General features: G+C 40.8%; 2 protein-coding genes across 9 annotated transcripts in view; both read left to right on the forward strand.

Moving 5' to 3' along the window:
- The first annotated feature begins 1,278 nt into the window (after nt 1–1,278).
- LOC113909472 (E3 ubiquitin-protein ligase RNF4-like) lies at nt 1,279–5,138 on the forward strand. The gene is made up of 2 exons (XM_035728006.1): nt 1,279–1,417; nt 3,842–5,138. The coding sequence occupies exon 2, from the start codon at nt 4,099–4,101 to the stop codon at nt 4,666–4,668; it is 570 nt and encodes a 189-aa protein (XP_035583899.1). The 5' UTR covers nt 1,279–1,417; nt 3,842–4,098; the 3' UTR covers nt 4,669–5,138.
- Nucleotides 1,299–17,457, forward strand: part of TRIM69 (tripartite motif containing 69) — a 63,339-nt gene continuing 47,180 nt past the window's right edge. For 6 of the 8 annotated variants that reach the window (XM_027570646.2, XM_035728004.1, XM_027570647.2 and 3 more), the window contains exon 1: nt 12,682–12,897. In XM_027570646.2, coding sequence (XP_027426447.1) covers nt 12,892–12,897 — 6 coding nt within the window. In that variant the 5' untranslated portion in view covers nt 12,682–12,891. Of the gene's footprint in view, nt 1,418–10,209; nt 10,560–12,681; nt 12,898–17,457 lie in introns of those variants that run through there. The other 2 variants (XM_027570649.2, XM_027570650.2) reach the window with 2 other exon arrangements.

Consider the following 17,457-nt stretch of genomic DNA (forward strand, 5'->3'; position numbering starts at 1 on the left):
ATCTTTAAAGGTACCCCTTTACTAATTCAATTGTGAAGGCTAAGCAATCTAGTATGTGAATGCTCTAGCCTGGCTGCACTGGCTCATGTAAGAAGTGCCAGATGCTTACAACTGGCCTAGGATCTCTGTAAACTATGACATTGAAGACAGAGAGTTGCACTATATTGATGGCTCAGATTCAGATATGGTATTGTTGGCTGTGGTGTGCTCCTCTAAAACAGTGAATATCTCTAGGTAAAATTCCAAATACAAAAAGCAAACTGAAAACACATCTTCCTTTTAGTTGTCTGATAGTTGCATTCTTAGAAAATTCAGTGTTTATGGTCCTATCACCAGCCTGACCCCCTGACCTCAGAAAATCTCAAGTAGAAACTTCTGCTTGCCCATCCTACCTTGTAGGAACTAACTTCTAGAAGCTTCTGTCTAGCTGTCAATCTTACCTTCTAGAAACAAACTGGAACAGAAAAGAAACATTTGAGGAAGATGCCTGCCCAGATGATTGAGAAAGTGTGGCAGTTACCTCAACCTCATTGGAATGTTAAAATCCCCTTCTGAATATCCCAAACGTTAGTAAAAGAGGCCTGCTTTCCCAGTTCAGGGAGATGCAGCTGTCGAAATGATTCCCCATGATCTCCCTGTCTGTACAAATAAAGTTGACCTTGAGGCAACTCCATTTGGTGTAATCTCTGTCTATAACTAAGGTAATGGGCCCACTTTGGTTTGGTAACAGTCCTGGCCTACTGAATAGTTAATACATATTCAAGAAATAAAATAATTGGCCTACTGAATAGTTAATACATATTCAAGAAATAAAATAATTGGAAAATAAAACACATTTTTATATGTGATTGTAAAGACCAGATTATAAGCAGGTTTCCTCTCTCTCACTGAGAGAGAGAGAGAGAGAGAGACAGAGAGAATATGTGTGTGTGCATGGTGGGGGGGAGGTTGGGGCCCCTCTCAGCCCCTATATATATATACCTATAGTGACCACATCATTGGAACAACTAAAAATAGCCCTGTTAATTTCCAAAACTTTTAGAGAGGCACATTACCTCTATTGAATGAGAACCACTTTTCTAGAGAGTAGGGAGTTGCTGATCTAACGATCAGGGGAAAGAAACAACAATCTGGTGCCTCCTCTTTCTCAGAAAGCAGAAGCCTGCAGAAAGACGAAACTAAGGACGGGAAACTCCCCTTTTCTAACCTAGAACATGGCTTTCCGCCCAGAGACTGGTGACAAGCCACCATAGACTCGGGTTTTGATTGGGCAGTTGAGAAACTAAAATAGTGGGTCAAAAAGAGGGAAACCCCCAGTGCTTTCCACGGTCCTGTCGATAACTTGCGCTGAGACCCTTGGCTTTGCGACCTTGGCTGTTCTTCGCTGAGCGCCGCCGCCAGCCTGAGCGAGTTCACGGTGAGTTCCCCGTCCCGTGCCGCCCCCTCCCTCTGCTTCTCTCCATCCGCAAGCTCTCCCTGGCCCTGCGGCTCCTCGGTCCTTCTTCCGGGCCCAGGGTGGCCAGGCACCTGGGTTCTGGTCGCTCAGGCTCTGTCCAGACCCGACAGGGAAGCCGCGGAGAGGCGGGAAAGTGGCGCGCCGCTGGAACGTGCGCTTCGAGAGCTTTCTCGCTGGATAGTTCCCTGGGTAGGACTGGGCTGGACAGGACAAAATAGCGAAGTCATCGGTGGGGTACGTGGGTGGGGTCGGTGGTGGTGGGTGCTGCTTTTCGGGGCAGCCCAGCCTCGACTTGAAGGTTCTGTTTCCTCGGGCACAGCGTGAAGGAGGAGCAGGCCCGTGTTAGAAGGCAAATACTTGAGGGCGGTGATCTGGCGAAAAGCAGGGGTCTGTGGGGTCTAAAAGAACTGCCTCGGTAAGTAGAGTGACGCTTCAGGTGGAGCCCTGAGCATTGTGCCTTCCTCAGGGTGCCCTCCTCGCCATTTTCCTTTAGGACCCCACGCTTCCCCACCAGGTTCTAGGGCTTGTGTCTGAATCCAGATTGTGTCATATTTTGTGTAACATTTCTATGGCAGCTTATGAGTTTGTGTTGGTAAAAGCTTTATTGAGATATAATTTACAAACCATACAATTCATCTATTTAAAGTAATACAATTCAGTGGGTTTTAGCATATTCACAGAGTTGTGCAAACATCACCTCAATTTTAGAATATTTTTATTATCCAAAAAGAAACCCTGTACCCATTAGCAGTCACTTCCTATTTCTCCTCAACACCCCAGGCCTAAGGAACCACTCATCTTTCTGTCGCTATGGATTTGCCTGTTCTTGACATTTCATATTAATGGAATCACACAGCTTATGGTCTTTTGTGATTGACTTCTACTACCTAATATGATGTTTTCAAAGATCATCCATATTATAACAAGTATCTGTACTTTATTCTTTTTTACAGCTGAATAATACTCCATTGTATCGATATACCACATTTTGTTTACCCATTCATTAGTTAATGGGCATTTGTGTTGTTTCTACTTTTTGGCTATTAAGAGTAATATTGTGATCAACATTCATGTTCAAGTTTTCAGACTGGACAGAAGTTTTCAATTCTCCTGGGTATACACTTAGGAGTGGAGTTGCTGGGTCATATGGTAACTCTATGTTTAACCTTTTGAGGAACTGACAGACTGTTTCCCAAAGCTGCTGCATCATTTTACATTCCCACCGGCACTATATGAGAATCCCAATTTTTCTACATCCTCACCAACACTTCATATTATCTATTTTTTAAATTATAGTCATCCCAGTGGGTGTGAAATGGTATCTCATTATGGCTTTAATTTGCATTTCCCTAATGATGACTGAAGATGCATTATTTTTTAAATTACAAAATAATTTTTAGAAAGGATTTACATGCTGAGGTTTTGAGAACTTTAACTGTCTACATCATGTGCCCAAAATCACAGAGGCTAGACTCCAACCAGGTCTCTCTATGGTAAATGCTTGAACTCCATCCCCTCTTTTCTAAAACAGAATCTGGGATAAAACTCTTCAAGAAAATTCCTCTTGATATCTCTATTAGAAAGGGAATGCTGGGCAAGATGAACCTCTGCATGGACTAAATGGTTCATTTCTTATTTGCTGTTAGAAACCCAAATGTGCAAAGAACTTTTTGGTCTCTTCATTTTTACTTTGTAAAAAATAAGTGTTTCCAGGGTGCCTGGGTGGCTTAGTCAGTTAAGTGTCCGACTCTTGATTTTGGCTCAGGTCATGATCTCAGGGTTTTGAGATCAAGCCCCCAGTCAGGCTCTATGCTGGGTGTGGAGTCGGCTTAAGATTCTCTCTCAACCTCTCCCTCTGCTCCTCCTCCCACTTCTCTCTCTGTTTCTCAAAAAAAAAGTGTTTCCTTGAGATCCCCACACTGAATCTTGGATGAAGTAGTGACCCTTTCTTGGTAGGCAGTGATTTTTTTTTTTAAGATTTATTCACCTATTATTTGAGAGAGAGAGAGAGAGAAAGAATGAATGGTGGGGGGGGTGGGCAGAGGGAGAGAGAGTCCCAAGCAGATTCCACACCAAGTGCGGGGCTCAAACCCATGACCTTAGACCACGACCTGAGCCAAAATGCTCAATCAACTACACCACTTAGGTGCCCTGGCATGCAGTGATTTTGTGCTTTTCTTCATGTCAGTGCCCTTTGAGCTTCTCCTTCCCACTGCTATCAGGACATGGAATGCAGAAAGACAAGTTTAAACTTTGTTCAAATGCATAACTATCAAAATATTTTGAGTACATATTTTTTTCTCTGGATATCTATCCATTTTACACTACTTATCAATCTTACTTTATATATTACCAAAACTTAATTTTCTCTCTTTTTTTTTCCAGTTAAAAATTCAGATTGAGTTGTCTTAAAAGTCACAAACCTATACCCACCCACCCACATGGGAACACAGCAGTTGTGGAGGTGGAGACAGGAAGAACCAGAATCAGAGTTCAAATATGCCAGAAAATCTGGGTTCTAAATTCTTATGTAAGTCAGAGAGTAACTGACCAACAGCTGTGAGACACTGGGCACTTGAACATTCACTGTAAACTTTGGCACAGATCACTTACTTCTCTGAAGACTGGATCCAACAAGCATAATGAATACAAGAATGTGCTATGGTAGCATGCTGAATTCCAGACAAACCCAAGAATTCCGTACAGCTGGGGAAGGAGGCCCAACTCCTGAGATGGTCTTAGAAGCAGAACTGATAGATCTTAGGGAAAGTGATGAAATAGTTGACCTCACCTGTGAATCCCTAGAACCTACAGTGATTGACCTAACTTGCCATGACTCTGTTGTGATTACTGAAGAAAGGAGGTGGCCAGGGGGAAATACAAGGTCACTCCAAGGCCAAATTGGCAGCTATGTGGTGAGCAGTGATAAGGAGGAGTTGATGAGAAACAGAGATGTGTATGTAACCAACAGTACCTGTCATAATGCCCTGGAAGAAGAAGCTTTAAGTTGCACACAGCCTGGTTATCTCCGGTGTCGAATTTGTATGGATGGGTACTTGGAGATTGAACTGAGTAGGCGACACATTTACTCTACAGAATGTGGCCACATCTTCTGTAGTCAGTGCCTCTGCACTTCCCTTAAATATAATAAAAAATGCCCAGTTTGTTTGAAAAAACTCAACTGCTATCAGTACCACCGCATTTATATATGAGGTGTGCTGTGTCATTCAGGACAGATAGAACCCTTGGCATGGAAATGTCCTTGTGCAGAAACTATGGGTTGTTGGCATCCAATACACTGGACTCAAAAAGCCTGCTTTTAAAAATTGTTCTCTGGAGTATATAAAAAACTCTTTCATTTCTCACACGCTATGAGACTGCTTTTTGATTTCTTTAGTTTCATGCTTCAGGGCTGGACTTTGGTTGTCATATTGTGCCAGAGACTAGTGGCTGTCCTCAAAGCAATTTTTCCTTTTTTCTTATAGTAATCAATTTACAATCAATTTTTAACTGACCACACATGGGCATTTTGGATCATCTAACAAGGGCAACATCCTAGAGGTAGTGGAGCAAGTGGATGGAAGGAATCTGGGAGACTGACAACTTTGCAAGTCAGAGCCACCATACAAATTTGGACTTTTACTTGAGAGATAAATAAACGTTATTCTTGTTTAAGCAACCATATACGAGGTCTTATTTAGAGCAATAGAAACTTTATTTTTATTAAGGGACCAGGCAGGGTGCTGTCTCTGGGTTTCTCTGGATTTCCTGATTACACTGGAGTGGAAGGAAGTCAGTCCCTTCCGACCACGTCTCCAACCAGCAGGGTTCAGGTGGGTATATGGGCAGGCACCATGTCCCCTGGGACTCCTACTGGCCTTTGAGTTTAGTCTGAGGAGTTGCCTAGGCACATGGGAATCTAGAGTTGTGGTTTTGTGCTCTCTGACCTGCCAGGCCAGAGAGGAGATGCCATTACCCTGGCTTTACAGGTGTGCCTGCCTTCACCACACTGGTCAGCTAATCAAGAAGCTGGCATGCTTCTCTGTGAAGCATCACCATCCCAGCTGCTCCAGGGTCACAGGCCTTGAGAAGACCTCCTCACCACCCATGCTCCACCTCCAGCCAAACACATACTGTTTCTTCTTTTGCAGAAGATCATATAGCACTCACAATTCAGCCTGCACTTTAGAACTGGAGAGGATGTGATTTCTACAGTCCTTTCTCCTTTTCCCTCAGAATGAAATGGGCAGTAAAGTTTGTTCCTTACTTTCCGTGGCTATAGCAGCGTTGCTCTCCAATATGATGTCTCAGTTGTGCCAATGGAACGGTGCCCATCTCTGTGTCATATCTGTCTACACACTGCATTCTCTGAAATGTCCCATATGCCAGGCTTTGGTTGCTTGACTTGGCACAGGATATGCAAGATAAATGTGGTAGGAGGCAACTGGGTGGCTCAGTTGGTTAAGTGGCTGCCTTAGGCTCAGGTCATGACTCCAGAGTCCTGGGATGGAGCCCTGCATTGGGCTCCAGGCTCAGCAGGGAGCCTGCTCCTGCCCCTCCCCCCTGCTCTTGCTCTCTCTCTGTCCTAAATAAAGAAAATCTTTAAAAAAAAAAAAAAAAGACAGGGGCACTTTGGTGGCTCAGCCATTAAGCGTCTGTCTTCGGCTCAGGTCATGATCCTAGGGTCCTGGGATCTAGGCCCGCATAGGGCTCCCTGCTCAGTGGGAAGCCTGCTTCTCCCTCTCTCACTCCCCCTGCTTGTGTTCCCTCTCTCTCTGTCAAGTAAATAAATAAAATCTTTAAAAAAAAAAAAGATAAATGTAGTATACTCCTTTCTGTGGGTTCCTTTGTATATTCTAAAATGAAAAGAGGAAGAAAGAAGATGAAAATTTAAAAAAATTTGAAATAATTTCTAAATATTATCTTCCTACATTTCAATAGATCATCTTACACATCCCACTTTGGAGACTATTAATTGCTCCATGACATAGCACAGTGTATCAGAGAACTGGTCAAACATCTGAAGTGTCTATTAAGTACAGATTCTGCTTTTGCACATATTGTCTATGTGATCAGGATAAGAGCAGACTCTCTTCAGTTTGTCAGCAGCCCTCAACCTTCCCTACTGTATTCTACCTAGCCCACTACACATTTCCCTTACCTGCGAAGCTCATGTAGACATTTGAGTTTTTGACTCTGTTTTATGGGAAAAAAAATAGAGGGGATTCTGACTTTTTCAAAAAAAATCAAGATAAATTTTATAGACAGCAAAATGAACTGATTTTAAGTGTATAATAAGATGAGTTTGGGCAAATATATATAGTCATAATGACCAGAACCCCAATCAAAATATAGAACAATTCCATCATTCCAGAAAGTTCCTTTATGCCCTCTTCTAGTCAATCTCCACCCTCCCACCCCCCACAAGCAACCACTGTTCTGATTACTATCACTATACATATGCTTGGGAACACTGTCATTACTTCATTGTCTAGCCCAGCTCATCAGGAAGAAAAATTTGATAGGGATTTGGAGTATAAGCTCTAGGCAGGGATCAAAGGCTTTAGTGGCAGCATGACTAATATTACCTCTTTTAAGAATTGAAGCAAGAAATAAATCAGTGAGAGAAAGACAAATACCATATGATTTCACTCATATGTGGAATTTAAGGGACAAAACAGATGAACCTACAGGGGAAAAGAGGCAAATTAGGAAACAGACTCTTAACTACAGAGAACAAACTGAGGGTTACTGGAGGGGAGGTGGGTGGGAGGATGGGTTTAATGGGTGATGAATTAAGGAGGGCACTTGTAGTGACGAGCACTGGGTGTTGTACGTAAGTGATGAATCACTAAATTCTACACCTGAGACTAATAAGTTAACTACCTGGAATTTAAATAAGAACTTGAAGAAAGTAAAATAAAATGATAATTTAAAACAAAATGAAACAAAAACAAAAGCCTTTTGTGTGGACTGTCAGGGGTACAATAACTATTAATATTAATTGAATGCAAAAAAAAAGAATTGAAGCAAGAAAATGTCATTAATAATGACATCTGCCATTTATTAAGTAATAGCTATGTTCCAGGCACAGTACTAGGCACTTCATACATCACAGGCAGTCAAGGTATACACTTAGGCAAGAATATGAACCCAACAGGATGTAAGAGCAGAAGTTGAAGTGAGCTGCCACAGAGCATAACTGACATGAATAATTTGGCTGACTATTTTACATGGCTGTGGGAAGAAGCAAGAAGTAAAGAAAAGATTAAGGCCACATCATGAATAGAGCATTGTGAGCTGTGTTATGGAGTTTAGAGTATTCTATAGGTGCTAAGGAGCCCTTAAAGTCTCTGGAGGAGAGCCTCCAGAGAAAAAGATTCTTAAGGATTCAGCATGATCTCAGTGAAGGCGGAAGATGCTGTTTAAAAATAGAGGATAGCAGGAGAGGAAGAATGAAGGGGAGTAAGTCAGAGGGGGAGACGAACCAGGAAAGATGATGGACTCTGAAAAACAAACTGAGGGTTCTGGAGGGGAGGAGGGTGGGGGGATGGGTTAGCCTGGTGATGGGTATTAAAGAGGGCACATTCTGCATGGAGCACTGGGTGTTATGAACAAACAATGAATCATGGAACAGTACACCAAAACAAATTATGTAATATATGGTTATTAACATAACAATAAAAAATTAAAAAAAACTAATGATGTAATGTATGGTGATTAACATAATAATAAAAAATTTAAAAAAAAAATAGAGGAAAAAATATGGAGGAGGTGGGGCACCTGGGTGGCTCAGTCGGTCAAGCATCTGCCTTTGGCTCAGGTCATGATCCCAGGCTCCTGGGATCAAGCCCTGCATCAGGCTCCTCCTCTGCCCCCCCCGCCCCGCTCCTTCCCCTCTGCTCACGCTCTGTCTCTCTCTCTCAAATAAATAAAATCTTTAAAAAATATATGGATATGGAATTAAGAAGGGAAAGTCCTGCTGTTGATTTTCCTCTCAGAAGTATATTTTTGAAGCGTATAAGAAAAAGGATGACGTAACCTTGGTCTGAGGACTTTGGTAGTCCACTTGCGCTCTCCTGCCCTCGGATGTCTAACAGTTTCACTTTAGTACAGCTCCAGAGCTGTGCAAGCCTTTTGAATTGTGGCAACTCCTAGGAAATGATGTTTGTTCTAAGGTGGCAATGATAGGACTCCAGGGGGACAGTTATGGAAGTTTGGATTTAGCTTTCAGGTATCTTTCTGGAAAAGTAGAAGCTCATTTGTTGAGAGTGGATACGGGATTAGGAGAGGTAGATATTCAAATGTATTCACTTGAGGCCTGATCCAGCTTTAAACCAAGTTAGCCCCACAGTGAAATAATCTGGCAATGCACATTTATCATTTCCTGATGTTTGCTGAGGTCACAGCAGAGAATGAAAGCCAAGTATCCTGAGCTGTGCTATATCTGGATGTCATCAACCACAGACTGAACTTGAACTATTCAAGAAAGGGGTTAAGAGAGACAGAGTCCAACCCCAGTTTCAGCAAGGACCGGTCTTTTCTATTGTCTGGTCCACACTGAATTCAACCCTACTGTAAATATTAGGTACACCTGCCAGGAGAAACAAATTACTCTCCAAGAACCTAAAATTGTTACAAAGGATTAAATGTTTAGGTCCTTTCCTTAGCTACATCAGTTAGGTCCCACTGATTTGATATTAAAATCTATGTACTGGGATGACTGTCCCAGGGAGTGTTAATAGAGTAAAATAGGTTTCAATGACATCATTAGCTCAGTGTCTGTCTCTAAAATAGCAGCTTCCGTGCAGCAAGAGCAGGGAGCAGCAGCAGCCGGCACCTGCACAAGTGCACATGAACTCCCCGTGTTTCCTACCTTCTGGCCTCCTTGGGCTTTCCTGACAGCCTCATGGATTAGAACCATCAAAGGTCTCAGGGAGGCACAGGCCTTTGTCTGTAGGCCTTGCTATCCTACTGCCCTATCCAGTACTCCCTGGCTGGGTTGGGATCTGAGGCTAGTAGGCAAGGTTGGGCCCTACTGGGTATTCATGGTTAGGGACAGCAGGCTATTCTGCCAGACTTATTTATAAACAGTCATAGTTCAGTTTCATGGTATTATGCCGGTGGGTTTCCAACTTTGAGACGATCTTTTTCTGCTTCACTATCCAGGACTATTTATAGACTGCTCTAACATAACTGTCACTGTATGGGAGACATTAATCAGGGTAGCATTTGATATGGGCCCTTCCCTGACCCCCTTAGCTGTCAGCAGGCAAAAAGATCCTACAGGGCATATTCCCTTTTCCTGTGGAGTGGCATATAGAAGGCATAGGGCCCCAGGTGTGGCTCTGCCAATATCACCGACCCTCTGAAGGGAGGGCAGAGGGGTAGCAGGGTGGTGTGACAGGATAAAGGCAGGATCTACCCATACCACTTGGCTTCCCTGCTGAGAAAAGAGCCTTTAGAGAATGAACTTCTCCCTGCCTTTCCTCTGAACAAGTCCAAGCCACAGAGACAACAGCTGTTCTTTTCTCCAACCAGAAGAGAGAAGGTGCAGTGCATTGCTAGGCATGGGCCATTCATTATTTCATGGCTCATTCTTTTGCTCATTTATCTGGTATTTATTAAATTTTTATAGTGTGGTAGACCTGTGTAGTTAAAAAGACGTACAAGACAGTCCTTTCCTCCAAGAAGTTCACAGCTAGTGGAGAAGAGATGTGAAAAACAGTTGTGATACAATGAAAGAAATAATACAGTGTAATAAAAACTATGATAGAAACATCTGTAAGGTCCTCGCTGAAGCATAAAAGAGGAAATAACTGACTTTTTAGTAACTTCCTTGGAGCCTAGAAGATGGAAAATTGAACTTTTAATTTATATTCAGCTCTGTTGGAGTCCTTGAAGATTAATACCAACTTACAATTCTTGTTATATTTCAAGACAGAAAGTTAATTTGAGGGAGAAGATTTGTCAATAGTCTGCTATACCAATGTCAGCACAATGACAATAGCTCTTACCATCTACTGGGTGCTCACCATGTGCCAAGTGCTGCTAAGCCTGTTATATACCTCATCTCGTTTAATCCTCACCGCAATCCTATCAGGTAAGCATTATCATCTATATTTTGTATATGATAAGGCTGATGCTTGGAAAAAGAAAAGTAACTTTGATTTATGACTTTGTTTTTGTTTTCCACCCCCCTACAAATTACATGGTGAAACCTGGCATGTGTAGCTTCTTAGATATCACTGTCCATTGTATACGTTCAACTTTTTAATTTTTTTTTTTAAGATTCTATTTATTTGAGAGAGAGTGATAGCAAGAGAGAGCATGAGTGGGAGTGGGAACGGGAATGGAGGTGGGGAAGAGGGAGAGGGAGAAGCAGGCTCAGTGGGTCTCAATCCCAGGACCCTGGGATCATGACCTGAGCCGAAGGCAGATGCTCAACCAACTGAACCACCCAGGCACCCCCCCAACTTTGTTTTTAAATAGTGAAATAAAAACTTGAAGTGCCTCTTCAAGTTTTGGACCTCATGCTATATAGATTTTGGCATCACATTGTTTAGAGGTGGAAGGCCATCTTAGGAAGTCATATCTTATAGGAGGAACTGATTCCCAGAGGAGTTAAACATTTTAGCCAACATTATTCAGTGCTCTGGGTTCTTCAGTGGGAGAGAAGGCTTCTGTCTTTTAAGGCAGTATTCTTGCCCCAGGGCTACAGGCTCAAGGATGCGCAGACTCTGGGATTTAGTACAATCATCTTTACTGAATGATGTTAAACATTTCAGCCAAGAGGTATCTGGGTGGCTCAGTCAGTTAAGCATCTACCTTTGGCTCAGGTCATGATCTCAGGGCCCTGGGACTGAGGCCTGCATCAGGCTCCTTGCTCAGTGGGGATCCTTCTTCTCTCTCTCCGTCTGCCCCTCTCCTCCTCTCTTGCTCTCTTTCTCAAATAAATAAAATCTTTTTTAAAAAAAATCAGCCAGCAACAAAAATATTCAAGATGAAACATTTTTTTTTTTTTTTTACTTAGGAACATAGTTCCTAGCTGATCATCAGAATTTCATAGCCATTTATTTGATAAGGAGTTTTATCCAACAAATGCCATATACTGTCAAGGTGAACAAGATACAGCACTACCCAGCAGTTAGTTGTCCATAATTTGGTGAAGGGGCAGACATGAAATCAAACAATAATTATGTACAGGTATGCACAAAGATCTAGGGTGCTATAGAAATGTGTAAAGCACTAATTCTCAACTGGGAGTGAGTCCCACGCCCATACACCTAGCAGACATTTGGCAATATCTGGAGACAATTTGACTGTCATAACTAGGGGGGGTGCTCCTGGTATCTGGTGAGCAGAGGCCAGAGATGCTGCTAAACATTCTAAAATTCACAAGACAGCCCCCCACAACAAAAACGTAGCCAGCTCAAAATGTCAACAGGGTTGAAGGTGAGAAGTTCTAGTACGGAGCCAGCAAAATATTTTCTACAACAGATGGGGGAGGGGAGTAAAGTTTGGTGGGTTGGTTATGGAAGAGTTTACTAAAGAGATAATGATTGGGGTTGGGAGAGAGAGGATACCCAGCAGAAGGGACAACATGTGCAGAGCCACAGACCCTGGCGTATTTGGGCAATCCCAAACACCAGAGGAATAGTTGTGGGCATTAAGACTGGACAATGAGGCATTCAGTAGAAGATAGACATTCAAAAAAATCTATTGAGTTAGACGAATTACTGTAAGAAAATCTGGCTCCATGATGGCTCTTTATAAGTTAGGCACTCAGAAGCAGAGTCTAGGTACAAATCTCTGTGAACTAAAACTGCTCAAGAAAGAAATGAGGCTTTTCTCATCTTGCTTCCTAGGGTCTAGCATTTTCCAGGTATTTGTTACTTTCTCAGAAATAGAGTTGGGCTGTTTGAATGGAATGTGAGCTCTGAGAGGTGGAATAGCTCTCTATTAAAGCCACTTAGATGGTGTCTCAGTGCTGGGATCACAAGCAGAGATGAGGTGGTTATTTCTCGTGCATTAGGTTTATAGGCAGATGATGTTTGTTTCCTCTTTTGCAGAGAATCCTAGTTCAGAATTGGGGATATGTCAATCTCAAGATTAGACTGCCACCTTGAATGAGTTGCCTTCCCCCTCCCCCACAAAAAAAGGGTGGGTGGGTAGGCCATTCCAATCAGGGTTTCTCTTTCTCTTAAGCTAATGATGATCAAAGCAACTGACAAACTGCCACGGAATCTGTCAGACCTCACTCTGGCCTTGCTGTAGCTCCCCAGCTCCTGAACTTTTCTTCCTTCTGTCATGCTCTGAGCCCATTCTTAGCAAACTACCAGGTCTCTGACTCCTGGTCAGCAGCTACCCTGGGCATGTTGTGCTCTGATCCACGTGCCTGCATCTGCCCCCTGGTGGCCTGATGACAGAGCTTAATGGAGGTGAGTGGCCCTTCTCTAACTCAGGTCATTTTCTAGGCAGAGTGTGGAAAACTGGATCACTGAAGGGGGTATGGATTTTAGAGCATGAAAGGAAATTCAGGGAAATATTTAATTTGTGACAGCTTATAGCTGCTATACTCTCTTCGAGTATTGGAATAACTGAGAATTTATTTATTTTAAAGATTTATTTATTTATTTTAGAGATGGGGGACAGAGAGGGACAGAGGGAGAGGGAGAGAGAATCTCAGGCAGACTCCCCACTGAGTGCAGAGCCGGATGTGGGGCTTGATCCCACGATCCTGAGATCACCACCTGAGTGGAAATCAAGAGCCGGCTGCTTGACTGAGTCACCCAGGTGCCCCTGGAATAACTGAGAACTTAGATAAGAGAGATTGGTAGGTAAGTAGTGATGCCCACCATAAACTTTTGAGAAAAATTCAACTAAATGCTATACAAAAATTTATTAATCACTTTAATTATTTTTTTAATATTCTAAAGTTGTCTTATTTCAGTATGCATGGATCTGTTTCATCCTTTTTAAATTTTAATTCTATTATAGTTAACGTGCTGTGTTATATTAGTTTCAGGTGTATAATATAGTGATTCAACAATTCTATATATTACTCAGTGCTCATCAAGATAAGTGTACTCCTTATTCCCTGTCACCTATTTCACCCATTCTAATCACTTTATTTTAGGTTGAAAAAAATTTATTATGTATAACTTAATTTGCCAGTTATGCTATCACATTTGATATTTTATATTTACAATGGAACTGATACTCACAGGAATTAAACATTTTTTTTTGTCTTCCAGCTACTTATTTTTATTTTTAGCCGCATCTTACAAAATTGACTGAAGAACTAATCATTTTTTTTTTCACTACAGTGTAGTCTGGGGTTATTTATGCCTGTTGGAATTCTGAAAAGTTAGAAATGGAATTAGCATTTGCTAAGATATAATTTTTTTAAAAATTTTAATTCTGGTATAACTAACATACAGTGTTTTATTAGTTTCAGTGTGCAGTATAGTGACATGACAATTCTATACATTATTCAGCGCTTATCACAATAAGTGTACTCTCAATCTCCTTTTCCTATTGAACCCATCCCCCCACCCACCACCCCTGCAGTAACCACCAATTTGTTCTTTATAGTTAAGAGTCTGTTTTTTGGTTTGTCTCTTTTTTTCTTTGTTCATTTTTTTGTTTGTTTGTTTCTTAAATTTCACATATGAGTGACATCATATGGTATTTTTCTTTTTCTGACTGGCTAATTTTGCTTAGCATTATACCCTCTAGAGCCATCCATGTTGTTGCAAATGGCAAGAGTTTATTCTTTTTTATGGCTAAGTAATATTCCATTTTGTATATATACCACCTCTTCTTTATCCATTCATCTATTGATGGACGCTTGGGCTGCTTCCATAATTTGGCTATTGTAAATAATGCTGCAATAAACACAAGGGTGCATGTATCCCTTCAAATTAGTGTTTTTGAATTCTTTGGGTAAGTATCCAGTAGTAGAATTACTGGCTTATATGGTAATTCTTTCTATGTTTAACTTTTTGAGGAAACTCCATACTGTTTTCCACAGTGGCTGCACCAGTTTGTATTCCCACCAACAGTGCACAGGGTGCCTTTTTCTCCACATCCTCACCAACACTTGTTTCTTGTGTTTTTTATTTTAGCCATTCTGACAGGTATGAGGTGGTATCTCATTGTGGTTTTGGTTTGCATTTCCCTGGTATTAATGATGTTGAACATCTTTTCATGTATCTGTTGGCCATCTGTATATCTTCTTTAGGGAAATGTCTGTCCATGTCTTCTGCCCGTTTTTAATTGGATTATTTGTTTTTGTTATACAATTATAGGAGTTGTGTAAGTTCTTTTTATATTTTGGCTATTAACCCTTTTTCAGATATGTCATTTGCAAATATCTTTTCCCAATCAGTAGGTTGTTTTTAGTTTTGTTGAGGAGTTAAACATTTTTAATTGAATTCCTTTAAGATCTCTTCAGAGCTAAAACAAAGGAAGTTATATTTGTCCAAACTAAGTGTTTTCTTGATCGACAGACAAAAGAAAATGTATATTTACCAAAAGAAAGCTGAAAAATACTCACTAAAATTCATGAACAAGAAATTTTGACACGAGTCCTTATGTTCTGATTTATCATTTCCATCAGTTTCCACTTCTTATAAAGTTTAATTAAACATATATTAATCATTAAGATAAAGTTTTAATTTCCTCAGTTATGGAATCTTTAGATTTGCTCTTACTCTTCTCTGTCCTTAGTTGATGAAACAGAGTTATATGTATTTTATTTATAATTTCTAGAGGGAAAAATAGACACTATTATCTATTCCTACTCTATCTTATTACTATTGTCTATTCCTACTACCCTCTTTTTGAATAAGGGGAAGTTAGTAAAAGTAGACACTTTTCCACAACAGTAAAAAAAAATGTTTGTGTAACAGTGAGCTTTCCATTATTTGAAATGCTCAAGCAGTGGCTAGGAAGGAGTGAATTAAATGACTTATGATCTCTTTTAACTGAGAAGCTCAGATTAAGTGAACAAGTTCATAATCTTCCTTTCTTATAAGAGTGAAAGTGACAGGGCACATGAAGCAAGACTATATCTTGCTCTTGTGTTTGAGCCACGTGTACCACATAATTTGTCTTCTATAGATAAATTGTATTTCTCTGCTCTTAAAGTTAATTCTTCAGAAATCTGCCCCTCAGAGTTTTTAAAAATTACTTTGAAGAAATAAAAGCTTTTTGAAAAGTAACAAATGCCCTTTAAAAAAACAACAAATCCCTTTAAATATTTTACTAATCATGATTTCAAAAAAATTTTGAATTTTTTCTCAGGAAAAAAAAAAACCCTGGGAAAAATTAAGCATTTTTTCTTCAAGTTTCCAATGATTTCATTGCTCTACTCCTTCCTTGACTTTTCTCTGCTTTATGAGAATATAGAAGGTGAGTGGAAAGAGGTGGATATGTTTTCTTAGAAAGTGATTGCTGCCAGCCAGGTGCTTTCTAAGGATGAATTCCTATCCTGGACTTGAATTTCTCTCCTTCTGCCTTCAGGTTAGACTTTCCCTAAGGAGCTGGAGCTGGCAGTGGGTGTGATTTCCTAAGATTTCCAGACAGAGAAATTTCAGAATCTCCTCTGTTTTCCAGAATCTCCTACCTTTCCCTCTAGAGTAGTGGGAAATTGTTCTGGCAATTTTGTCTCACAAGTTTGATCCATTTATTTTTTTAAAGATTTATTTGAGAGAGAGAGAGCAGGAGGGAGAGAAGGGGCAGAGGAAGAGGAAGAAGGAGAAGCAGACTCTCTGCTGAGCAGGGAACCTGATGTGGGGCTCGATCCCAAGACCCTGGGATCATGACCTGAGCGGAAGGCAGACACTTAACCAACTAAGCCACCCAGGGGCCTCACAAGTTTGATCCATTTAAGAAATTCAATTACACAAAACATTGATTGGCCCTCTGCTGACTCAATGATTAGTAAAATGGGCTTTAGGGTCAGATATCAGTTCAAATCCAGGCTCTACCACTTAATTACTGTGTGACCTTGGCAAGTTATTTAACCTCTCTAAGCTTCATTTTCCTTAAAAATGGAAGCCTATCTCATAAGGCTGTTATGAGGATTAAATGAAATAATGTGCATAAAACATTTTGTACAGTAAATGGTCAGTAAATATTAGTTAATATGATTAAACTAATACCTTGTTTTATAGAAGAGGCTATATTCTTGAAAGTCAGAGTAATTGGCAAAACCTTAATTGGCAAGATGAATTAATCAAATAACAAAAAATCATATAGTGTCAATAATAACATTAAATATATATTAAGTATATATTTTCTTTTTTTATTAACATATAATGTATTATTTGTTTGAGGGGTACAGGTCTGTGATTCATCAGTCTTACACAATTCACATTGCTCACCATAGCACATACCCTCCCGAATGTCCATCACCAGCCGCCCATCCCTCCCACCCCCTCCACTCCAACAACCCTCAGTTTATTTCCTGAGATTAAGAGTCTTGTATGGTTTATTTCCCTCTCTGGTTTCGTCTTGTTTCATTTTTCCCTCCATTCCCCTATGATCCTCTGACTTGTTTCTCAAATTCCTCATATCAGTGATATCATATGATACTTGTTTTTCTCTGATTGACTCATTTTGCTTAGCATAATACCCTCTAGTTCCATCCACATTGTTGCAAATGGCAAGATTTCAGTTTTTTGATGGCTGCATAAAATTCCATTGTGTATATATATACCACGTCTTCTTTATCCATTCATCTGTCGATGGACATCTGCACTCTTTCCATAGTTTGGCTATTGTGGACATTGCTGCTATAAACACTGGGGTGCAGGTGCCCCTTCGGATCACTACATTTGTATCTTTGGGGTAAATACCCAGTAGTGCAATTGCTGGGTTGTACAGTAGCTCTATTTTCAACTTTTTGAGGAACCTCCATACTGTTTTCCAGAGTGGCTGCACCAGCTTGCATTCCCACCAACAGTGTAGGAGGGTTCCCCTTTCTCCGCATC

Source organism: Zalophus californianus, chromosome 6 (genome assembly GCF_009762305.2).
Source record: "Zalophus californianus isolate mZalCal1 chromosome 6, mZalCal1.pri.v2, whole genome shotgun sequence".
NCBI classification, from domain to species: domain Eukaryota; kingdom Metazoa; phylum Chordata; class Mammalia; order Carnivora; family Otariidae; genus Zalophus; species Zalophus californianus.

Excerpts from the sequence above, each read along its gene's own strand:
- LOC113909472 (XM_035728006.1), top strand. The coding sequence starts at position 4,099 with ATGAATACAAGAATGTGCTATGGTAGCATGCTGAATTCCAGACAAACC.